Genomic DNA, 25,709 nt, shown 5'->3' with positions numbered 1-25,709 from the left:
ATTGGTCAATAAACAGAGACGTTATTTTCTATCTGTAAATTGTACTACACTGCTCAAAAAAATAAAGGGAACACTTAAACAACACAATGTAACTCCAAGTCAATCACACTTCTGTGAAATCAAACTGTCCACTTAGGAAGCAACACTGATTGACAATAAATTTCACATGCTGTTGTGCAAATGGAATAGACAAAAGGTGGAAATTATAGGCAATTAGCAAGACACCCCCAATAAAGGAGTGATTCTGCAGGTGGTGACCACAGACCACTTCTCAGTTCCTATGCTTCCTGGCTGATGTTTTGGTCACTTTTGAATGCTGGCGGTGCTCTCACTCTAGTGGTAGCATGAGACGGAGTCTAGAACCCACAAGTGGCTCAGGTAGTGCAGCTCATCCAGGATGGCACATCAATGCGAGCTGTGGCAAGAAGGTTTGCTGTGTCTGTCAGCGTAGTGTCCAGAGCATGGAGGCGCTACCAGGAGACAGGCCAGTACATCAGGAGACGTGGAGGAGGCCGTAGGAGGGCAACAACCCAGCAGCAGGACCGCTACCTCCGCCTTTGTGCAAGGCGGAGCACTGCCAGAGCCCTGCAAAATGACCTCCAGCAGGCCACAAATGTGCATGTGTCAGCATATGGTCTCACAAGGGGTCTGAGGATCTCATCTCGGTACCTAATGGCAGTCAGGCTACCTCTGGCGAGCACATGGAGGGCTGTGCGGCCCCACAAAGAAATGCCACCCCACACCATGACTGACCCACCGCCAAACCGGTCATGCTGGAGGATGTTGCAGGCAGCAGAACGTTCTCCACGGCGTCTCCAGACTCTGTCACGTCTGTCACATGTGCTCATGTGTTCCGTGTGAACCTGCTTTCATCTGTGAAGAGCACAGGGCGCCAGTGGCGAATTTGCCAATCTTGGTGTTCTCGGGCAAATGCCAAACGTCCTGCACGGTGTTGGGCTGTAAGCACAACCCCCACCTGTGGACGTCGGGCCCTCATACCACCCTCATGGAGTCTGTTTCTGACCGTTTGAGCAAACACATGCACATTTGTGGCCTGCTGGAGGTCATTTTGCAGGGCTCTGGCAGTGCTCCGCCTTGCACAAAGGCGGAGGTAGCGGTCCTGCTGCTGGGTTGTTGCCCTCCTACGGCCTCCTCCACGTCTCCTGATGTACTGGCCTGTCTCCTGGTAGCGCCTCCATGCTCTGAACACTACGCTGACAGACACAGCAAACCTTCTTGTCACAGCTCGCATTGATGTGCCATCCTGGATGAGCTGCACTACCTGAGCCACTTGTGTGGGTTCTAGACTCTGTCTCATGCTACCACTAGAGTGAGAGCACCGCCAGCATTCAAAAGTGACCAAAACATCAGCTAGGAAGCATAGGAACTGAGAAGTGGTCTGTGGTCACCACCTGCAGAATCACTACTTTATTGGGGGTGTCTTGCTAATTGCCTATAATTTCCACCTTTTGTCTATACCATTTGCACAACAGCATGTGAAATGTATTGTCAATCAGTGTTGCTTCCTAAGTGGACAGTTTGATTTCACAGAAGTGTGATTGACTTGGAATTACATTGTGGTGTTTAAGTGTTCCCTTTATTTTTTTGAGCAGTGTATAATGTTAATCAATCCAGATTCAGACCTAAACATAGCACCACTACGGCTACCATGCTTGTTGTAAATCATATTGCAAATGCCTTAGATGATAGAAAGAATTGTGCTGACAGACTTGTCAAAAGCTTTTGATACTGAATCAAATCAAATTTTATTGTTCACATACACATATTTAGCAGATGTTATTTCGGGTGTAGCGAAATGCTTGTGTTCCTAGCTCCAACAGTGCAGTAGTATCTAACAATTCACAACAATACACATCTAAATGTAAAATAATGGAATTAAGAAATATATAAATATTAGGACGAGCAATATCGGAGTGACATTGACTAAAATAAAATACAGTATATACATATGAGATGAGTAAAGCATTATGTAAACATGATTAAAGTGATTAGTATTCCATTATTAAAGTGGCCAGTGGTTCCATGTCTATGTATATAGGGCAGCAGCCTCTAAGGTGCATGGTTGTGTAACCGGGTGGTAGCCGGCTAGTGATGTCTATTTAACAGTCTGATGGCCTTGAGATAGAAGCTGTTTTTCAGTCTCTCAGTCCCAGCTTTGATGCACCTCTACTGACCTCACCTTCTGGATGATAGTGGGGTGAACAGGCCATGGCTCGGGCGGTTGATTGCCTTGATGATCTTTTTGGCCTTCCTGTGACATCGGCTGCTGTAGGTGTCCTGGAGGACAGGCAGTGTGACCCCCGGTGACGCGTTGGGCAGACCACACCACCCTCTGGAGAGCCCTGCGGTTGCGGGCGGTGCACTTGTCGTACAGGCGGTGATACAACCCGACAGGATGCTCTCAATTGTGCATCTGTAAAGGTTTCTGAGGGTCTTAGGGGCAAAGCCAAATTTCTTAAGCACCCGAGGTTGAAGAGGCACTGTTGCGCCTTCACCACACTGTCTGTGTGGGTGGACCAATTCAGATTGTCAGTGATGTGTATGCCGAGGAACTTGAAGCTTTCCACCTTCTCCACTGCAGTCCTGCAAATGTGGATAGGGGCGTGCTCCCTCTGCTGTTTCCTGAAGTCCACGATCAGCTCCTTTGTTTTGTTGACGTTGAGTGAGAGGTTATTTTCCTGTCACCGCTCTCCCAGGGCCCTCACCTCCTCCGTGTAGGCTGTCTCGTCATTGTTGGTAATCGGGCCTAGTACGGTTGTGTCATCTACAGAACTTGATGGTTGAGTTGGAGGCATGCGTGGCCATGCAGTCATGGGTGAACAGGGAGTACAGGAGGGGGCTGAGCACGCACCCTTGTGGGGCCCCTGTGTTGAGGATCAGTGAAGTGGAGGTGTTTCCTACCTTCACCACCTGGGGGCAGCCTGTCAGGAAGTCCAGGACCCAGTTTCACAGGGCGGGGTTCAGACCCAGCGCCCCGAGCTTAATGATGAGCTTGAAGGGTACTAGGGGCGGCTGGTAGCCTAGTGGTTAGAGCGTTGGACTAGTAACCGAAAGGTTGCAAGGTTTAGCTGACAAGCTAAAAATCTGTCGTTCTGAACAAGGCAGTTAACCCACTGTTCCTAGGCCGTCATTGAAAATAAGGATTTGTTCTCAACTGACTTGCCTAGTAAAATAAATAAAAAATGGTACTGAAGCTATAGTCAATGAACAGCATTCTGACGTACAGTTGGAAGTTTACATACACCTTAGCCAACTAAATTTAAACTCAGTTTTTCACAATTCCTGACATTTAATCCTAGTAAAAATTCCCTGTCTTAGGTCAGTTAGGATCACCGCTTTATTTTAAGAATGTGAAATGTCAGAATAATAGCAGAGAGAATTATTTATTTCAGCTTTTATTTCTTTCATCACATTCCCAGTGGATCAGAAGTTAACACACACTCAATTAGTATTTGGTAGCATTGCCTTTAAATTGTTTAACTTGGGTCAAACATTTCGGGTAGCCTTCCACAAGCGTCCCACATATAGGTCGATATAGGACTCGTTTTACTGTGGCTTCTTCATTGCTGAGCGGCCTTTCAGGTTATGTCGATATAGGACTCGTTTTACTGTGGATACTTTTGTACCTGTTTCCTCCAGCATCTTCACAAGGTCCTTTGCTGTTGTTCTGGGATTGATTTTCACTTTTCTCACCAAAATGCGTTCATCTCCAGGAGACAGAACGCGTCTCCTTCCTGACTGGTATGATGGCTGCATGGTCCCATGGTGTTTATCATTGCTCCCAAGGATGAACCAGACTTGTAGAGGTCTAAAAAAAATGTTCTGGGGTCTTGGCTGATTTCTTTTGATTTTCCCATGATGTCAAGCAGAGGCACTGAGTTTGAAGGTAGGCCTTGGAATACATCCACAGGTACAACTCCAATTGACTCAAATTATGTCAATTAGCCTATCAGAAGCTTCTAAAGCCATGACATCATTTTCTGGAATTTCCCAAGCTGTTTAAAGGCACAGTCAACTTAGTGTATGTGAACGTCTGACCTACTGGAATCGTGATTAATTTAAATAATCTGTCTGTAAACAATTGTTGGAAAAATTACTTGTCATGCACAAATTAGATGTTCTAACCGACTTGCCAAAACTATAGTTTGTTAACAAGAAATTAGTTTTAATGACTCCAACCTAAGTGTATGTAAACTTCAGACTTCAACTGTATGTAGGTATTCCTCATATTTGAAGTGGGTCTAATGTGTAAGGTAGAGGTGATATGATCCTTAACTTGCCTCTCAAAGCACTTCATGATGACAGAAGTGAGTGCTACGGGGCGATTGTCATTTAGTTTAGTTACCTTTGCTTTCTTGGGTACAGGATCAATGGTGGACATCTTGAAGCAAGTGGAGAGACTAGGATAGGGAGAGATTGAATATGTCCGTAAACACTCCAGCCAGCTGTTCTGCGCATGCTCTGAGGACATGGCTAGGGATGCCATCTGGGCCAGCAGCCTTGCGAGGGTTAACACGCTTAAATGTTTTACTCACGTCAGCCATGGAGAACGAGAGCCCACAGTCCTTGGGAGCGGGCCACGTCGGTATCCTCCTTAGCTTGTTTGGGAGCAAGATGTTGGGGTCCGTGACATGGCTGGTTTTCCCTTTGTAATCCGTGATTGTCTGTAGACCTTGCCACATGTCTCGTGTCTGAGCCGTTGAATTGCGACTCCACATTATCTCTGTACTGACGTTGTGCCTGTTTGATTGCCTTACGGAGGGAATAACCACACTGTTTGTATTCAACCATATTCCCAGTCCCCTTGCCATAGTTAAATGCAGTGGTTCATGCTTTTAGTTTTGCGCAAAACAATTCCGGTCAGACCAGCGTTGAATAGACCTTAGCACGTGTACTTCCTGTTTGAGTTTCTGCCTATATGATGGGAGGAGCAAAATGGAGTCGTGACCGGATTTTCCGAAGGGAGGGCGGGGTAGGGCCTTGTAGGCATCTCAAAGGTGAGTCGCAGTGGTCTAGTGTTTTCTCTAAGCGAGTACTACAGTCAATGTGTTGACAGAACTTCGGAAGTGTTTTCCTCAAATTTTAATTTGTTAAAATCCCCAGCTACAATAAATGCTTCCCCAGGATATGTGGTTTCCAGTTTGCATAAAGTCTAGTGTAGTTCCTTGAGGGCCATTGTGGTATTGGCTTGAGGGATAATATACACGGTTGGAACTATAACCGAAGAGAATTCTCTTGGGAGGTAATACAGTCGGCATTTGATTGTGAGGTATTCTAGATTGAGGGGAACAAAAGGACTTGAGTTTCTGTATGTTATCACAATCACACCATGAGTAGTTAATCATGAAACACATGGCCTCCCGAGTGGCGCAATGGTCTAAGGCACTGCATCGCAGTGCTAGCTGTGCCACTAGAGATCCTAGTTCGAGTCCAGGCTCTGTTGCAGCCGGCCACGACCGGGAGACCCATGGGGTGGCACACAATTGGCCCAGCTTTGCCCGGGTTAGGGGAGGGTTTAGCCGGCAGGGATGTTCTTGTCCCATCGTGGGCCAGGCGCAATGCACGCTGACACGGTCGCCAGGTGTACGGTGTTTGTTCCGACACAGTGGTGCGGCTGGCTTCCGGGTTAAGTGAGCAGTGCGGCTTGGCTGGGTTGTGTTTTGGAGGATGCACAGCTCTCGACTTTCACCTCTCCCGAGTCCGTTGCAGCGATGGGACAAGACTGTAACTACCAATTAGATACCATGAAATTGGGGAGAAAAAGTGCTAAAAAATAATATTCAATCATGAAACACACACCACGTCTTTCTTCTTCCCAGAGAGTTCTTTATCCCTGTCTGCACAATGAACTGAGAACCCAGCTGGCTGTATGGACGGGGACAGTATATCCCGGGAGAGCCATGATTCTGTGGAACAGAGTATGTTACAGTCCCTGATGTCTCTCTGGAAGTAGATCCTCGCCCTGAGCTTGTCTAATTTATTGTCCAGAGACTGAACATTAGCGAGAAATATACTCAGAAGCGGTGTATGGTGTGCATGCCTCCTGAGTCAGACTAGAAGTCCACTCCAAATACCTTTTCTCCGCTGGTGGCATCTTGGAGCGACCTCTGGGATAATTTCAATTGCCCTGGGGGGTGTACAAACAAAGGATCCAATTCGGGAAAGTCGTATTGCTGGTGAGTTACCGCAGATTTGATATCCAAAAGTTATTTCTGGCTGTATGTAATAACACAAAAAATGTTCTGGGCTAATAATGTAAGAAATATCACACACGAAAAAAAAATACTGCAAAGTTAGGAGCTAGAAGCAGAGCTGCCATGTCTGTCGGCGCCATCTGAAGACCATGTTATATCCTGTTGAATAAGCTATCCTCAATAGGGTTGGGTACTGATGCTTGCCGATGGTTTCATAATTATCTCAATGAACTCAGGCCATCAAGGTAGATGGGGTCAAATCGGATATCCTTGAGTTACATAAAGGAGGCTTGAAACTCGGCCTACTACTGTTTACAATCTATATAAATAACATTGGTAATGCTGAAGAAAAAAAATCTAGATTTGTGTGCAGATGATGCAGTGTTGTATTTCATTGTGCCATCGGTTGGCCAAGTCTTTTCATATTTTCAAGCTACTACACAAACATAGTGAGTTTTCTTGTGTTTATCATGCAGCACTCATGCAGAAACGTCCTATGCATCTATCATCATTCATTAAATTTAGACTTACAAATGACCATACCTGGCCTCAGGCTTGAATAACACTGGAAGCCCCTTTGGTCTCCACAGAGTTGGGTAAAGCTGCTTTCAGTCTCTTTGCGCCATTTATGTGGAACAACTTCAGAGCTCTCTTAAATGAGATGTTCTAGTCTCTTGGTCAGTTCAGAGTAATGACCGGAGACCTCTATGTTGATAAATGTGTCTGTTTTCTTAATATGTTTGGTAATTTTGTATATTGTATGTTTTTTACGTATTTATTCAGGACTCATCTGTAAAAGAGACCCCAGTCTCAGTATTACTTCCCTGTCAAAATAAAGGTTAAAGCCTGGTTCATGTCTTGGATTCTTCCTAGGTTCCTGCCTTTCTAGGGAGTTTTTCCTAGCCACCGTGCTTCTACATCTGCATTGCTTGCTGCTTGGGGTTTTAGGCTGGGTTTCTGTATAGCACTTTGTGTAATCTGCTGATGTAAAAAGGGCTTCATAAATACATTTGATTGGTCTGAAAGAACTCCTGGGCCTGCCCAACTCATATCATACTACCTTAATAGTATAGCTTTATAAAGTAGCCTAATGTTATTCTATGAATGGCATATTAATAGCATAACTAGAATAATATTGTTATAGGTTTGGTTGTTAGTGACGTTCTATTGTCCTGTCTTGTAGTGGGGGCTACATAAACAACTACTATGAGTTTGTGGGTGTGCGGAGCTGCGGTGATGTGCTGTCCCTGTATGGATTAATCTGGGTGCTGACCAGCCTCAACCTGGTGGCCTTCTTCCTGGGTATCCTTACCACTGCCGTGCTGGGAAGCATCAAGGACAAGGTGAGAGACACAGGCTGCGGCAAAAACTACACGCTAATGTACTTGAGCAATACTTAAAGGTTTGTGGTGTATAATCAGGAGTCTTGAGCAGTACTTGCAGTTCAATCATATCCAGGTCTTATTCCATATTGTATTAAATTTAGGGAAAGGGATTGTGAAAAATAATCTAAATCAAGGTGGCATTCTCTTGCCCTGCAGGGCTGCTCTCCTCCCCATGCCAAACATTCTTCTCAGTAGACCACAGGTCTGTGGCAACGGCTCCTTATGAGCAATGTTGGGTGCGGGGCATAACCCGCCTTTAGTGGCGCTCTCCACTGCTGTGGTGCTGAAGCGTCATTCCTCTCCACTGTCCGTGGTTCTGGAATACTTTGGTACGTTATTTATATAGGCTCATTCTCAGAGCTCACAGGTTAACATTGCCTCGATTCAATTTGTAGCTCTGAAGATCTGAGCTGTAGCGCGATATGAATTGTTAGATACTACTGCACTGTTGGAGCTAAGAACACAAGCATTTCACTACACCTGCAATAACATCTGCTAAAGATGTGCATGTGACCAATAAAATTTGATTTGATTGAAATTTAAAGCTAATTTTCGATTGAGCCAACATATGCAGTGTTTACCTTGAATGCAGTCTCTGCGAACACGAGAACATTGCCTTTAACTTTCTATTGCACTGTAGTGCAGATCTTCAGTGCTACTGATTGACTCAAGGTCATACGGTTCTTCATTATAGGGACATTTTAGGGAATTTAAACTCAAAATTCAAAGTTTCTCCGATGTTTTCAGGTTGTGTAGATCCAGCTATGTGCCTCCCTAAATGAATGTAATAGATAAGAAAAACAAATCTGGAAGTTACATGGAGCTTATGTTTTCCATTTGATATAGCTGAATCCACAAAAGAAGACCTGGGACATGGACTTGTCCCAATAGAAGACGTCTGAGATCTGAAAACATAACTCACTTTAAGTACACTATACGTATTTGACGCCCTATTCCCCATATATTGCACAACTTTTGACCCGAGCGATGAAGGATCTAGAGTATGGGTTTCTAACCTCTTGCCGCTCCAATCCCTTTAGCGGGATCCTTTTCGTCTACATCCGTTAAATTGCAGAGCGCCAAATTCAAATTAAATTACTAAAAATATTTAATTTTCATGAAATCACAAGTGCAATACACCAAAACACAGCTTAACTTGTTGTTAATCCAACCGGCGTGTCAGATTTCAAAAAGGCTTTACGGTGAAAGCAAACCATGCGATTATGTGAGGACAGCTCTCAGCAGACAAAACATTACAAACAGCTAGCAGCAAAGTAGATTGGTCACGAAAGTCAGAAAAGCAATAAAATGTATCACTTACCTTTGATCTTCGTATGTTTGCACTCACGAGACTCCCAGTTACACAATAAATGTTTGTTTTGTTCGATAAAGATTCTCTTTATATCCAAAAACCTCCATTTGGTTGGCGCGTTTTGTTCAGTAATCCACAGGTTTGTGCGATCACGACGGGCAGACAAATTCCAAATAGAATCCGTAAAGTTCGTAGAAACATGTCAAACGTTTTTTATAATCAATCCTCAGGTTGTTTTTACAATAAATAATCGCTAATATTTCAACCGGACGGTAGCCTTTTCAATAGAAGAGAGAAAGAGAAAGTCTCGCTCCCGGCGCGCGCGCATGCACAAATCTGTGGACATCTGGCTATCCACTGACGCGATGTGATCATTCTCGCAAATTTTTCAGAATAAAAGCCTGAAACTGTCTAAAGACTGTTCACACCTTGTGGCGGCCATAGGGAAAGGAATCTGGTTGATATCCCTTTAAATGGAGGATAGGCTTGCAATGGAAAAATAGTTTCAGAAAAATAGCACTTCCTGGATGGATTTTCCTCAGGTTTTCGCCTGCCATATCAGTTCTGTTATACTCACAGACAATATTTTGACAGTTTTTGGAAACTTTAGAGTGTCTTCTATCCTAATCTGCCAATTATATGCATATTCTAGCTTCTGGGCCTGAGAAATAGGCAGTTTACTTTGGGCACGTTTTTCATCCAAACATCAAAATACTGCCCCCTAGCCTAAAGAGGTTTCTTTAAGTGCTTGGAGGCGAATCACATAACTGTTACTTGATTGCACCTATAATGCTATTAATGAGACCGACTGGTGTTTATACAGTAGAGTACAGTGAGTCCATACAAGGTGTTCCGTATCTAGCTGTGTTCCAGAGGAGTGGAGGTGAAGCCTCTGTTGACAAACACAGCAAGAGATAGGAGTTGTGGAGAGTAGCAGAGGTATCAAATTAATCTGGCAATTTCCCAGATGATATATCATGATGACTCCTATGGACATATGGTGTCAAGATGAAACAACAGTGTGAGCCGGTAGTGGTGTGGGCAGGTAGGGGTGTGAGCAGGTAGTGGTGTGAGCCGGTAGTAGTGTGGGCCCGGGGAGCGGTTAAACTTTGAGTCTTTCTTCTGTTATCATTGTTTTTCTGCTATAAAATCGTGCAAATACTGCCAGTGTTTGTTTTAGCCTGCCTGGAGTGCAGGGTTGATTGTTTTGGGAATATTTTATTGTTCCATTAAGCCAGGCAAGCTCAATCAAGCACAGATCAAGTATTTACAATTATTTCAAATAGTATTTGAACCAAGTCTGTCTGCTATAATATCCGAGCAAAGCTTGAAGGGGTGGATGGTTGCTAGGTAAGGCATATTCATACTTTCCAGATCAAAACAAATAGAAAAATGTATATTAGTTACCCAGCAATCCAGATTCTAAATGTCACGACTCACTAAAGAGGAGAGATATCTCTCTGGCGATCATCCTACGTTTAATGTCCCCAGGAGAAACAGAATAGTTAACCGTTCCTGATTGAATTAGAGATGTGTGGAGAGGAGCTAGCGGGGAGAGAGAAGAAGGGGCATATGTTCTGTGTTGCAGCATGATAGAGCTGGGAGACACAGCAGGGCATAGCCCAGGAAGACACACATCAACGTCAGAGATAGTTGCTTTGTTTTTTTAAATCTGAGATCCCCCACCCCTTCCTGTCTTATCCAAATACCATGGCATCGCTATAATTCTCTCTCCCCACCACTTCTGGTTGATGAACAGCGTGTCAGTGTGCGTGAACAAGCGGTTGTGTATGTGCGTCTGTGGGGGGGGGGGGGATATCGCTGGTGAAGGGACGGATGTGGTCAGAGTTTGTTGTGTGTTCATCCATGTGGCAGACCGCTGACGTGATCACATTGGGCCACATGGTTCCTCTCAGGCCAGGCCTGGGATTTGCCCTCTTCTGGGAAAGAGAGTGAGGAAGCCTATTGACTTGAGATCACACGATATTAGGGCTGAATAGTTGCCTACCAGAAATGCGTTGAATTTATGAGGTTGTTGCTCACGCCATCTTCATCTCCCAAACAATCCAAGTACATTTTTTGGGCAGATGAAAGCTGAATAATTTTTATTGACACAATTTTAGCTATCTAGCACAAGCCTTATTGTGTGTGTATTTTGTGATCACATTTTGTTTCATATTACACACAAGAGAATCACAACACACTCATTACTTGTAAGAATTAACACTAAACCAACATGTGTGTGTCTTTTCCAGAGGAGCAGCTCAGTGACCCTGTCGTCATCGCATTTCTCAGAGGGGGGATTTCGCTGCTCCCCCACTGCCCCCCTGCTGATGGACAACACCAACACAGGACACAAACACCTCTACCCGGTCAGTCTCTCACACACTCACTTGTCTCTACCCGGTCAGTCTCTCACACACTCACTTGTCTCTACCCGGTCAGTCTCTCACACACTCACTTGTCTCTACCCGGTCAGTCTCTCACACACTCACTTGTCTCTACCCGGTCAGTCTCTCACACACTCACTTGTCTCTACCCGGTCAGTCTCTCACACACTCACTTGTCTCTACCCGGTCAGTCTCTCACACACTCACTTGTCTCTACCCGGTCAGTCTCTCACACACTCACTTGTCTCTACCCGGTCAGTCTCTCACACACTCACTTGTCTCTACCCGGTCAGTCTCTCACACACTCACTTGTCTCTACCCGGTCAGTCTCTCACACACTCACTACCGCCTTAACGGCAGCCAAAAATGGAGCCCACAAGGTTTTCCCAGGACGCCAAATATGTATTTCAACAACAACCTCGGTTTCGGTCTTGGGCCTAAGAAGTCATGTTATTGGTCTAGTAAAACTAAAGGAGAAAGAAAGGGGTGAAATACTGTACATTGGATGGAAACTCACAGATGTTCTGTGAGGACTCCCTCTGCCATCCCATATTGCCCTGCCGCCCTCCCGTAATCTGCCCACCGTCTACCTTACCCTCTGTATTAAAACAACTATTTAACTACTGGCTGCTAGAAAGACAGAGAGCACCAAGTAGCCCTATTAGATCATGCCAGGTGTATGCCTCAGCAGACCAAACAAGAACGGCCTCCAACCAATAAACCCCCAGAGAAAAATAACTTGTCTGAGAAACATTAGGCCTACCTCCATTTGGAATCTATTTTATTTGGAAACTTTTTTAAACTTTTATTTGCTTATCCACTCAAGTGATGTTCAAAGTCTGCTATTTGTAATTATTCCCAAGTAGAGTGTAGTTACAAATGGAACAATATTGTTTTCCGCTCAGCTGAATCAAACTAAGCTTTGTTTGTTTTGTGTTTGTGTTTATTTGGAATCTATTATGTTTACGTGGTTATCCACTCAAACTGGTTGTAGTTTTCAATTCAAAGTCTGTTGTTTGTAACTATTCTTTACCTGGAAGTAGATTAGTTATAATTGGAACAAATTAGCAAATTGTGAATACTGTTTAGCTGAATCCAACTAACCTTAGTGTTTTTGTTCTGCCTTTCAGAGAGCCTCCCAATACTTTGCCCCAGCAGCGGGGACGGAGTTCCCCCAGAGTGATTCGTCAGTACCCCCCATCCAGACCCCAACCCCCCTCTATAACCTGCTGCCCTACAAGCCAGAGCTTTTCTGTCTGAATTAACCTCCCTACTCCAGCGTTCCATTACCAACTTGTCATACAACTACGGCCAGGAGTTTCCTCCAGACTCTCCTGGCCCTAGAAGTCACATGACATCTGGGGGATTAGTATTTTTGAGATTGTTTTGTAAGAGTTATGTATGTTGTACATGAAATGTAAATATTTTGAGCAATTTCGATTGATTTGCCCAAAAAAAGTATGGCTTATGACGTGCTTCTACTATCTAGGAAAAAGGTTAATTATTTAAGACCTTTTTTTGAAATGTACAATTTGACAAAATACATTTACTTTTTATTCTACATCTTAAACTCAACTGTATCTGCTAATAAAGTAATAAAGTAATGTTGGCTAAGTCACTTTTTTCTGATCAAATTGACTTACTGTTTTTGGTTGTGCCAAGCTGCCCACACACACACTCGTATTCAATAGAGATGTTGCCTGCCTGGCCTCCTCATTGCCTTAACATCGTTTACCATTGGTCTCACTAGTAATCTACCCCAGGATAATTTTGTTTGGGCCCAAAACACATTAAGCAATAAGAAATGTGTTATTTCTTTGAACTCAATAAGCATAGAGAGAGAGGGGGATGTGTCCGAAAATATCGAGCCCCGTGCCAGACAATGCATACCTCAAACTTCTGTGTTTTTTTCTTCCTTTTATAAAACATGTTTGCAATGTTCTTCCCCTGGTTACAAAAACACAAGGGTACAGAGCTGAGACAATTCCCCAACAGCATCTAAGATGTCTCCTCTGACTGACAGAGCTCCTCAAACACACTTTTTGTTTTAAGGAGCGAAGACAAATTCACAAAACCTTCCACTCGTGTGGGCTAAAAACCAATAAGCCCAAAAGTAATTTGCTTGCACAATTAAACAATTGTGGAAATGTACAAGACAGAAGATGGTGTAATTATCTGGAGTTTCTTTCCAAGTAAAACACCAGATTCAACAAAAACTCACCAGGGGTCAAAGAGTTTCACAGGACAAAAATAGACCACAAGAACACTGGCTTAGTCTCTTTCTTACGCAACTGTGAAAATCTGGGTTCAAATACTTTGCACGTTTACTTTAGCCTGTCTCGAGGGCCAGATCGGCAGGCTTTGCACCTTTTGCGACTGTTCTATTGGTTCAATTGAGCTAGGCAAGCTCAATCGAGCTCAGCTAAAGCATTTTAAATGATTTAAAATGGTATTTGAATCCAAGTCTGCAACTGTATATGAGAGCTTCTGTCTGGTAAGATGATGAACTCCTTGTTTTTTTAGTGTTCATGCCCCTCAAGTCAATGAGGATTATAGAGTAACTGTTCTAAGGCTCTTCTGTCTTAAGTTATTTTCATAGGAAGTATAACGTAATACACAGAGATCAAACTTGCATAGCATCCATACAATACATTAAGAAATGGTTCAGGAACTTATCAGTATGAGAAAGGATACAATGTTTTTGACCATTTGGACAGCTTTGGGGGAAGTTACAACATATATGTAAAAAATGCAATGCTACTCAATTAGCTATAAAAAGCAGCAAATGCTTTATTGCCATTCGCACAGACTTAACAAGAGTGGACATGGTAATTCAGCTGTACTGTTTAGCTTTACCTCCTTAGAGGGGAATTCTGCTGGAAATTACAGAAACAATATGCAGCAAATAAAGTGAAAGAGGCCATGTTACAGTTTTGCAGTGAGGTACCAAGTTTGCCAAAAATGTATGCAAAACGATCTACACAAAGAAAACGCAATTCTTCTCTTGTTCTTCAAATGAACATCCCTCACATGTCAGAGATGCTTCAATACAAATACAATTAGAAAATACAATGTTACTGCATTCTGCAGTACTGTATTACATCTTGTTACATAGATAGCCACATGAGACAGTAAAATGTTGAGAGACAGACAATAGCCAAACAGAAAACAGTGTAGCCTTGTGTAGTCTTATAAGCAGTGTCGGGTGTAACTGCGGCTCCTTTACTTCCCATCTCGGATGTCGAGGGCGGCAGGGCAGCTGTGAGAGCGGACATCCCCGTGTTTGACCTCTGCCAGGTCAAGGTCAACGTTGACACCCTGGATCTTGGCCTGGAGACAGCCGTGGAAGCTGGACAGACCCTCTGGACACAGTCAAAGGTCAGAGATAGCCTAAGTTCAAGGGATTGAATTGTGCTTCTTTCCTTCCTCCCTTCCTAGAAGTAATCACTGATGAGAAATGACTGGACAGGTGAAGGCCACATAGGGCAGCTCTTTGTGACAGTATTGCACGATTTCATAGCAGAAAAACAATGATAGCAGAAGAAAGACTCGTAAAGTTTAACGGCTCCCCGGGCTAACACCCCTACCTGCCCACACCTCTACCGGCTCACACCTCTACCTGCCCACACCCCTACCGGCCCACACCTCTACCGGCCCACACCCCTACCGGCTCACACCCCTACCGGCTCACACCCCTACCGGCTCACACCCCTACCGGCTCACACCCCTACCGGCTCACACCCCTACCTGCCCACTCCCCTACCTGCCCATAACCCTACTTGCCCATACCCCTACCTGCCCACACCTCTACCTGCTCACACCCCCACCGGCTCACACCCCTACCTGCTCACACCCCTACCTGCTCACACCCCTACCTGCCCACACCCCCACCGGCTCACACCCCTACCGGCTCACACCCCTACCTGCTCACACCCCTACCTGCTCACACCCCTACCTGCCCACACCCCCACCGGCCCACACCCCCACCGGCTCACACCCCTACCTGCTCACACCCCTACCTGCCCACACCCCCACCGGCTCACACCCCCACCTGCTCACACCCCTACCTGCCCATACCCCTACCTGCCCACACCTCTACCTGCTCACACCCCCACCGGCTCACACCCCTACCTGCTCACACCCCTACCTGCTCACACCCCTACCTGCTCACACCCCCACCGGCTCACACCCCTACCTGCCCACACCTCTACCTGACCACACCCCCACCGGCTCACACCCCCACCGGCTCACACCCCCACCTGCTCACACCCCTACCTGCCCACACCTCTACCTGTCCACACCCCCACCGGCTCACACCCCCACCGGCTCACACTGTTGTTTCATCTTGACACCATATGTCCATAGGAGTCATCATGATATATCATCTGGGAAATTGCCTGTAATTTGATACCTCTGCTACTCTCCACAACTCTTATCTCTTGCTGTGTTTGTACTCAACAGAGGCTTCACCTCCACTCCTCTGGAACACAGCTAGATACGGAACACCTTGTATGGACTCACTGTACTCTACTGTATAAACACCAGTCGGTCTCATTAATAGCATTATAGGTGCAATCAAGTAACAGTTATGTGATTCGCCTCCAAGCACTTAAAGAAACCCATACTCTAGATTCTTCATCGCTCGGGTCAAAAGTTGTGCAATATATAGGGAAGAGGGCGTCAAACACGTATAGTGTACTTAAAGTGAGTTATGTTTTCAGATCTCAGACGTCTTCTATTGGGACAAGTCCATGTCCCAGGTCTTCTTTTGTAGATTCAACGATATCAAATGGAAAACATAAGCTCCATGTAACTTCCAGATTTGTTTTGCTTATCTATTACATTCATTTGAGGTTGAGCAGGCACATAGCTGGATCTACACAACCTGAAAACATCGGAGAAACTTTGAATTTCGAGTTTAATTTCCCTAAAAAGCAATCATAATTTAAAGGAGGAAGAAACGCTTTTTCTTAAATGGTTTACATCCGAATGTAGTCACCCATTTTTATTAGCTATATGTTGCCATATGACCTGGAAGCATATGGTCATTCACCTTTATTTAACCAGGTCGGCCAGTTGAGGACAAGTTCTCATTTACCACTGCGACCTGCCCAAGATAAAGCAAAGCAGTGCGACACAAACAACAACAACACAGAGCTACACATGGAATAAACAAACGTAGTCAACAACACAATAGAAAAAAATCTATATACAGTGTGACATTAGCTTATCTGATTTGTGAGGTGATCCAGGAAACATGAACATAGAGGACAATTAATAGTGGACGAGAGGAGAGGATTCTGGGACATGGTTTGTGGAAAAGAATGAAAAAAGAAGAATGAGGTGAAACGAAGGAGAGAGCTGAAAAGAAGAGAAAGGTTTGAGGGTGAGAGAGTGTGGGAAGAGTAGAATAGTAAAAAGGTGGGATCGGTCCGCACTTAAAAACATGTTGCATTAAGCTTACTTCATTTTAGATGTTTTTATTTTCACTGCATCAGGGATAGCGTACACAGACGTTTCGGCTTTGCGGCCTTCGTGTGTAAGAGTAGAATAGTGAATGAGTAAGAGGATTAGGATCAGTTGATGTGGGAAGACAGCACGGATAAGATTGGAGGAGAAAAGTATCAGGCCTAAAGTAGTGCACTATGTAAGGAATAGGGTGTCATTTGAGACTCAGAGCTCACCTGGCCCGCCCCCCAGGTACACCCTGCTCCCTGGTTGGCTCAACACCCTCTTCAGGAGCTCGTAGTCCCCATCCGTCAACCTCATGGTTGCCTTGGTTACGCCCATGCCAATCACTAGCTGGCCTGGTCTCACCTGCAGCTGCAGGAACTGACTCTCACCTGAGCAGAGTGTCTGAGGGTAGCTGTGCGACCAGAACAGAGTCCCCCTCAAACGCAGCATCAGTTCCTAGGGCACAGGAAACCCAAACCATGGATGAATCCAAACTTATCCAGGAGAGATTGTTTTTGCATTATATCACCCCATAAGTTAATGCTTCGTTTAGGGTTTAAAAAGACCTCCACTGGCCGGACAAATTGTCTACACATTGTCTTATGGAAACAAATTTCATAAGGATTGTCAGCGAATGCCAGATCAACAATCGGTATCAACAGAACAATCTGCAACCGGAAACAGCAACACATCTGTTTGTGCCCTAGACAGACGTAAAAGGTAAAAGTCAGGGTTTATTCCACACAGCACAAAGAATGTGTGTTGAAGGCCAACAGATTTATTCACATAGATATTTGGGCTGATTTCCAGTAGTTAAAACATCTAAAAGTATGGCATGCTGACAGTGACAATTTCAACAAAGCCTCTTTTGGAAAGTTTGACCTCTTCCTGCTTGGCATTTGACATGACATCACAACATGGGAGCATTGGGCTAATCAAGTCAGGTCCCAGACTCAACGGAGGCAGGAGTGTGTGAGTGTGACTTGTTTGTGACCTGCTGCTGTGTGTACAGTATGTGTATGTGTGGATGTGTGTTTGAGTGACCCGTGTGAGATTGTGTGTGAATGAGAGTGTATGAGTGTGTGTGTCCATGCGTGCGTGTATAGACCATGTCTTTGCCATTATGCCATTCTTAAAGATCATAAGCATTTCCAAAGCAGTAATAGTGAAGGAATGAGAGAAGATAGAGACTATAACATAACAAAGTGCTGGTCCAGATCAGTTGGGTCTTGAGGCTGTATAGTTCCAGTGTGTTACCTGTGAAGGGTGGTTGAGTTTCAAGGAGAGGATGTAGTCGTTCTGAGTGTCTACCAGAATGAAGAGAAAGCCTCTGGCTGAAACCGTTCTGAGAGCTAGCTCCACAGAGAGAGTCCAGTCTGCACCATCTTGCTCAGCTGAAGAGTTTCCCAGGAACACTGCAGACACAAAGACAAACATAACATATGTATCACTCTGCACCCTAATCTATGCACTTTCTTGTTTATAGAACCATGCAGTGTTCCTTTTACAGACCATTGAATGTCTTCACGCTTTTTACTTTACTGACAAAACAAGGAAAGCACCAGATTCAAGTACTTAAACTTCAGCTTCAGATGTTATTGAAGTAATGGCAAGAAGGCAATACCATGGGACAGTAGCTACAGTACGGGAGCATGTGAGACTGTCTGTGGAGATGGCAGGCAACCTAGCGGTTACTGGCATTGGGCCAGTAACCGAAAGGTCGCTGGTTCAAATCCCCGAGCCTGCAGGTGGAAAATATGTCGATGTGCCCTTGATCAAGGCACTTAACCTGAATTGCTCCTGTAAGTCGTTCTGAATAAGAGCATCTGCTAAATTATGTAAATGTAAATGAGATGGGAGGTAACCAGGGATTCATTCTTAAAAGGGGTAGGTTTCCATATTTTTAGCCGCAATCTTAATTGTTTTCTTCCCGCAAGAGTTCTGTGTTCCTCTTAGAATTCAAATACAGGCTCTACAAAAATCCCTGTGAAGAAAAAGATTAATGGAATGGGAGTATAAAAACTATGAAAAACTAAAACTACAAGTTGAAAACTTCTTTACCAAAATCTTTCATTCTAAGTCCAACACATGTCTTTTGGCGTGATATTGTTGTCAATATTGCAATATGTACAATTTTGAAACAACTGTTTCCAACATTTTTCAGTCCCAAGTTTTCATTGTTTCATTGTTTAATTCTAAGACCAACAAATAACTTATATTAAGGTAAACTACCGCTAAATGTTTCCAGAGACGTAAAATATAGGGCCCAGAATTTTTCCCTGTCATGGTGCGTGGACAGAAAAAAATATTGTCCCATGTCATGTGACGGGGAAGTGAGGTGGCCTACCTAGAGAGCTGAAACCAACAGAGCCGACTCCAGTAAAGTAGGACCCGGGGGCAATATGTTCCCAGCACCTCTGCACCTTGGAATCCTGCAGGGTCCGCTCTAGGATGCTGGAGTCCTGTCTGACCCAGTCCCAGCTCCGCATGCAGCCATCCAGAGGAGGGTTCAGCTAGACAAACAGACAGACAGACAGACAGACATGGTATAGAAAAACAAGCCCCATGTGATTGCCCTTCACTACATAGCCCTGCTCTTTCTTGTTTGTATTTTTCCATTGCAAAATAGTCCAATTCAGATTATGAGGGACAGTGGGTGCATTCGAAGAACAGACACGTGCTGTTTGTGTTGGGTATAAAATATAGTAAAATTATAAGAATTGCAGTTCATGCTCCCTCAGGAGTGGTTGAACTCTGAGCTCTGCTTTGATCTGTTATTCTCATCATGGTGAGAAAGTTGGTGTGCCAGAAAACTGTCTCAGGATATGCGGTCCAGCTGTGAAAATCATTATTAGAGTTGGCGAGAGCACAGTGGTTATCATTGCACACGGATTAGATAAGCAAATCTCACGTTAAGAGAACCAGCCAGATTCATGGTTAACTCCCATCTCCACAGACAGTCTCACATTCTTCCATATAGTTAGTGTCCCACTAGCAAGCCTTCAATGTTCCACCCCATGCCCTCCCTCTTCTGCAACCCAGGCCATGTCCCAAATGGCACCCTATTCCATTTATAGGTCAAAAGTAGTACACTAAATAGGGAATAGGGGGTAATTTGGGACGTAACCCCTGTGTAATTATTACAATGGTTCCCAAGCCTTCTGCAGACAAACATCTTCCCCCATAAAGCTCCCTCTTCAAATTCTACCCCTTCACTTGCTCTCTCCATGCCCCACCACACTCCCACCCCATCTGTAACCCTGTGTTTTATTACTGTTGCTCCGAACCATGGAATGTAAAGGTCCTAACCTTTACTGTGCAGACCCAAAAACCGTCAAAAACCTCTCACAACATGCTAGCACTACCCATTCTAATTATCTCTCACCCCCACCTCCAGCCTGTCTGTAACCCTGCTGTGTCCCTGTTAGGTCCTAACCCCTCTACAGACCCACATTCATTCCCATTGGTCCTCTCACATGCTCCCATTCTGCTCCCTGTCAGTCTGGTGGGGGGAAACAGGACTTAGACTCACCCCCAGGGTAACGCCGCTATCTGGGAGCAGGTCTCCGATAGAGATTCTCAGGACGCCGTTGCCTATCTCGGCCCTCTGGCTCTCAGCAGACTGCTCCACTGTGACGGCTGTCTCCGAGCCAACGCGTACAGCCACAGTTCCCTCATGTTTCATCACTGCAATCTGCATCCACGAACAATGTACAGGTAAGATTTAGAGTTCCAGACACTTGTAGAATTTATGCCAAGGTGCATTGAAGCTGTCGTGGTGGCCCTAGGCCCTACAAAGACACTACATGTTGGTGTTTCCTTTATTTTGGCAGTTACTTATACATGCTCCACATTATAATTATGTTATTATGGTTACAGTGGCTTGCAAAAGTATTCACCCCCTTGGCATTTTTATTTTGTTGTATTTGATTTACACAACATGCATACCACTTTGAAGATGCAAAATATGTTTTATTGTGAAACAAACAAGAAATAAGACAAAAAACCTGAGAACTTGAGCATGCACAACTATTCACCCCCCCAAAGTCAATATTTGTAGAGCCACCTTTTCAGCAATTACAGCTGCAAGTCTCTTGGGGTATGTCTCTATAAGCTTGGCACATCTAGCCATTGGGATTTTTGCCCATTCTTCAAGGCATAACTGCTCCAGCTCCTTCAAGTTGGATGGGTTCTGCTGGTGTAAAGCAATCTTTAAGTCATACCACAGATTCTCAATTAGATTGAGGTCTGGGCTTTGACTAGGCCATTCCAAGACATTTAAATGTTTCCTCTTAAAACACTCAAGTGTTGCTTTAGCAGTATGCGTAGGGTCATTGTCCTGCTGGAAGGTGAACCTCCGTCACAGTCTCAAATCTGTGGAAGACTGAAACAGGTTTCCCTCAAGAATTTCCCTGTATTTAGCACCATCCATCATTCCTTCAATTCTGACCAGTTTCCCAGTCCCTGCCGACAAAAAACATCCCCACAGCATGATGCTGCCACCACCATGCTTCACTATAGGGATGGTGTTCTCGGGTGATGAGAGGTGTTGAGTTTGCTCCAGACATAGCGTTTTCCTTGATGGCCAAAAAGCTCAATTTTAGTCTCATCTGACCAGAGTACCTTCTTCCATATGTTTGGGGTGTCTCCCACATGCTTTTTGGCAAACACCAAACGTGTTTGCTTATTTTTTTCTTTAAGCAATAGCTTTTTCTGGCCACTCTTCCGTAAAGCCCAGCTCTGTGGAGTGTACGGCTTAAAGTGGTACAGATACTCCAATCTCCGCTGTGGAGCTTTGCAGCTCCTTCAGGGTTATCTTTGGTCTCTTTGTTTCCTCTCTGATTAATGCCCTCCTTGCCTGGTCCATGAGTTTTGGTGGGCAGCCCTCTCTTGGCAGGTTTGTAGTGGTGCCATATTCTTTCAATTTTTTTTAATAATGGATTTAATGGTGCTCTGTGGGATGTTCAAAGTTTTGGATATTGATTTTTTTATAACCCAACCCTCTGTACTTCTCCACAACTTTGTCCCTGACCTGTGTGGAGAGCTCCTTGGTCTTCATGGTGCCGCTTGCTTGGTGGTGTCCCTTGCTTAATGGTGTTGCAGACTCTGGGGCCTTTCAGAACAGGTGTATATGTACTGAAATCATGTGACAGATCATGTGACACATAAATAAAGTCCACCTGTGTGCAATCTAACTAATTATGTGACTTCTGAAGGTAATTGGTTGCACCAGATCATATTTAGGTGCTTCATAGCAAAGGGGGTGAATACATATGCACACACTTTTCAGCTTTTTATTTTTTTGAAACAAGTAATTTTTTTCCATTTCACTCCACCAGTTTGGACTATTTTGTTTATGTCCATTACATGAAATCCAAATAAAAATCTATTTAAATTACAGGTTGTAATGCAATAAAATAGGAAAAACACCAAGGGGGATGAATACTTTTGCAAGGCACTGTAAAGTATAGCCTACTGTCACATAGTCATTTAGAGGACACGGTTCAGGACTTCACCTTCTTCCACTCCCCGTCACTGATCTTGGACCCAGAGGTGACGAGGACCTGTCCATCCCCGCGGCTCGTCTGGACGCTCAGGTTCCCATGGATCACAGCAAGCAGGAAGTAGTTCTGCTGCCCGCCGATGTCCCCAAAGAATATCACCCCCTCAGGGTCCAGAGTACGCAGCTCAAACTCAGAGTCAAAGCTACAGATGGACGGAAAGAGACAGACATGTCAAAACACACTGATCATCAGAACAGCGTTACATCTTATTGAGCATACACTGAGTGTACAAAACATTGATCTGGGAGGGGTTGAATGGAGCTGAAGAATGGGATTCATAACAAGATAACTAATGTAAAATATACTGTGCCCGTAAAATGTATATAGGTTCAGAACTTTTGTGAAACAGCACAGTTAAAAATATATGGCAAATAGAATGAACGCAGATAGATGGGAGGGGTTGATGGAATTAAAAACAAACAAAAGATAACTATCGTAAAATACACTGTGTCCGTAAAATGTATATAGTATGTATAAGCTGGAAGTAGAAGCCTAAGTTTTGTTGTCCATTAGTTTACTCCAATTAAGGGAGGGGTGGTAGGGTTAGGGGAAAATAATAAAGGAAAATATATTTAAATAAGATACACTCACACCAAAAAATATATGGGGGATTGGACATGATGCTACAATCTGCAGTATTAAAGCTACCCCCTAAAAAAAAAAGAAGCTCTTTCCATGACATAGACTGACCAGGTGAAAGCTATGATCCCTTATTCATGTCACTTCAATCAGTGTAGATGAAGGGGAGGAGACAGGTTAAAGAAGGATTTTTAACCCTTCAGACAATTGAGACATGGATTGGCAAGACAAAAATGGAAGTTTGTTTGAACAGGGTATGGTAGTAGGTGCCGGTTTGTGTCAAGAACTGCAACGCTGCTGGGTTTTTCACACGGAACAGTTTCCTGTGTGTATCAAGAATGGTCCACCACCAAAGGACATCCAACCAACTTTCCACAACTGTGGGAAGCATTGGCGTCAACAATGGGCAAATATCCCTGTGGGACGCTTGACACCTTTTAGAGTCCATGCCCCGACGAATTGAGGCTGTTCTGATTGCAAAGGGGGGAGGGGGAGGGGTGCAACTCAATATTAGGAAGGTGTTCTTAATGTTTTGTACACTCAGTGTATGTAAATGAGAGACTAGGTGAGACCTGGTTCAGTCAGTGTGGTTCAGCCAGATGTGCCCGGCTGGTTAAATGTTCTGAAAGGAGAGTGCTCAGTGGTGTCATGATCTCTATAGCCTACCTGGTCAACTCTGTGACCTTGTACTCCAGAATGGGGACATTCCCCACAGAGCTGTTCCCAGTGTACAGGAGATGTGAGGACCTGGACTCGACAAAAGAGTAGCATTCCGGTGATGGCTATGGGGTTGAAACAGCACAAAAATACTGTTCATGTAGGCAAACATTGTGATGATAGGAAAGCTAGCTAAACTAACAAGATAGACATCTAAATAACCAAACAATTTCTAACAATTGCTGCACTAATTAGAATATGGAGGAAAAACCTGTGCAAGTGTACTCACAGTAACTGTGTTAGCGGGGTTGGGTAGGTTACTTTCTAAATGTAATCCGTTATGGTTACTAGTTACCTGTCCAAAATCAGTAACCAAATATTTGGATTACCCAAACTCAGTAACGTGTTACTTTTGTATTACTTTCCTCTTAAGAGGCATTAGAAGACAAAAAAGATCCATCAAATGCATTTGGTGTCATCCTAGTGGTCTCTGATTTGTGGTCACTCGCTCAGGTGGAACAAAGCTAAAAACTTGCAAATTTTTTCAATGCTCAATTGAATGTCATTGAGAAAACAGAAAAGTGTAATGTATTTTTTTAAGAAGTATTCGTCTAGTTTTTCAAAAGTATCTGTAATCTGATTAAAATATTTTTTCTGGTAACGTAACTGATTCCGTTTTGTAATCAGATTATATGCAATCAGTTACTCCCCAACCCTGTGTGTTAGAGAGTAGAACCGTATAGTAAAATAACGTCAGTGTCGCCTCTTACCTCCAGTGTCCGTTCAAGCGTTGGATGGACCCAAATCCCTAGGGTCAGCAGAGCCACCACAAACCTCTTCAATGCAAACATGATCTACTAAGGTATACTTCTTTTCACAGTCCTTTGGGGTGCTTGCTTCTCTTAACCAGACGTTCCTTATGGGGTTTATATCTATACTTGTCAGGTCTGATTCTTTGGTCCTTGTCCCTCGCTGGCCCTCAAGGTTTTGTACTGGGCTGGAGCATCAGCTGATGAAGCAAGAGCTACAGGGAGTCTGAGAAGTCTTAAGAAATCGGTCTCTTTCCCAGAGTTTCACAAACCTGGCCGTAGCAGACACAACAGCAGATAAGAATGGAGACGAGACAACAAAATAAACCATGATTGGGAGGTCACTGTCTGGGTCAAGGAGGTGCGTGTTTGTGTGTTTCAGATAGTGTCCAAACCACAGAAATCATATTACGTAATTATTATTTGGTCCAAACACAGAGTGGGAACATTGTCACTTTTTGAAGTCATTGCTCTTGGGAGGTTCCATTTTTTTGTTTAAAGCAATGGTCTATTTAACAAATTTGTTTGGTTGACAGAAAAAAAGATGGCGTAGTAGAAATTCAAGTACCTTCCAAATCCATCTTAAGCCATGCTGTGGCATCTTAAAGAGATTTGTTTTACATGGTTTTGATATTATATTGATATTTGATATCCTTTCATTTGAAAAGAAAGACTGGTATCAATCTGCAGGAGTAGGGTAGACTGTGTGAACTGCAGGTGGAAATTGAGAAGTCTCACGCTAGGTCCTCGACATCTAAGTAGCACATCAAAGCAATGTCAGACGATAGAGACAAAACAAATGAAGAATCTTAGCCAGCAAATGTTACGACTTAAATGACGACTTAATTTCAGTCAAATCCAAGATGCCACAGATGTTCAAGTTCTTCTTATTGAGAAGATTCCACTGAAGTGGCATCAGAGGCAATTACTGGGAAGTAAAAAATAGCTTTATTGGTTTGTGGATGATTAGTTGTTCGATGTGAAGTGCTGCCAATAGTAAAACCCTTTCCCAAACAGAATAAAACTGTTTATACATCTCAGAGTTGGCTGGGTGACTCCCCAGCTTTCGAACAATCTAATGAAAAGGATAGCAGGTTAGGATTTTTCATCATGAATCTTATTCTGCAGGCAGCTCTGCAGTGGTCAGTAGCTGTCACAGTCACAAAGTCATACAATCTGAACCCAAACCTTAAACTACAACTAAAAAGCTCATTTTTGTTTTCATGAATTTTGACAATATAGAATATTTTGACTTTGCAGCTGGTCCATCTAGTGGAAATTGCTCAGTTCTGCCTCCAGGACAATACTCATCCCATTAAACAGCAACCTGCTAAATAATATAGT

The 25,709-nt window shown here is 44.0% G+C and overlaps 2 protein-coding genes across 2 annotated transcripts in view; one reads left to right on the top strand and one right to left on the bottom strand.

Moving 5' to 3' along the window:
• Positions 1–12,906, top strand: part of LOC129832202 (transmembrane protein 255B-like) — a 38,033-nt gene extending 25,127 nt beyond the window's left edge. The window contains exons 7-9 of the mRNA XM_055896084.1: positions 7,399–7,558; positions 11,168–11,284; positions 12,433–12,906. Coding sequence (XP_055752059.1) covers positions 7,399–7,558; positions 11,168–11,284; positions 12,433–12,567 — 412 coding nt within the window. The 3' untranslated portion in view covers positions 12,568–12,906. The remainder of the gene's footprint in view (positions 1–7,398; positions 7,559–11,167; positions 11,285–12,432) is intronic.
• Positions 12,907–14,067: 1,161 nt separating this feature from the next.
• Positions 14,068–24,639, bottom strand: LOC129832201 (vitamin K-dependent protein S-like). The gene is made up of 8 exons (XM_055896083.1): positions 24,327–24,639; positions 23,566–23,681; positions 22,273–22,462; positions 20,289–20,450; positions 19,104–19,269; positions 18,014–18,171; positions 16,987–17,212; positions 14,068–14,664 (listed from the first exon to the last, which is right to left on the bottom strand). Exons 1-8 carry the CDS (start codon positions 24,405–24,407, stop codon positions 14,525–14,527), a joined length of 1,239 nt encoding a protein of 412 aa, XP_055752058.1. The 5' UTR covers positions 24,408–24,639; the 3' UTR covers positions 14,068–14,524.
• Positions 24,640–25,709: the final 1,070 nt, after the last annotated feature.

The sequence above is a fragment of the Salvelinus fontinalis genome, chromosome 33, assembly GCF_029448725.1.
Source record: "Salvelinus fontinalis isolate EN_2023a chromosome 33, ASM2944872v1, whole genome shotgun sequence".
NCBI classification, from domain to species: domain Eukaryota; kingdom Metazoa; phylum Chordata; class Actinopteri; order Salmoniformes; family Salmonidae; genus Salvelinus; species Salvelinus fontinalis.
This window is presented reverse-complemented; position numbering and strand designations above follow the sequence as displayed.

What these genes read in the sequence shown, in the direction of transcription:
- LOC129832201 (XM_055896083.1), bottom strand. Translation starts at nt 24,407, where the DNA reads ATGTTTGCATTGAAGAGGTTTGTGGTGGCTCTGCTGACCCTAGGGATT. An exon ending in CGCTTGAACGGACACTGGAG is followed by an intron (nt 23,682 to 24,326) that starts GTAAGAGGCGAC and finishes TCAACCCCATAG; the next exon opens with CCATCACCGGAATGCTACTC. An exon ending in GTACCTGGGGGGCGGGCCAG is followed by an intron (nt 14,665 to 16,986) that starts GTGAGCTCTGAG and finishes GACTGTGTCCAG; the next exon opens with AGGGTCTGTCCAGCTTCCAC.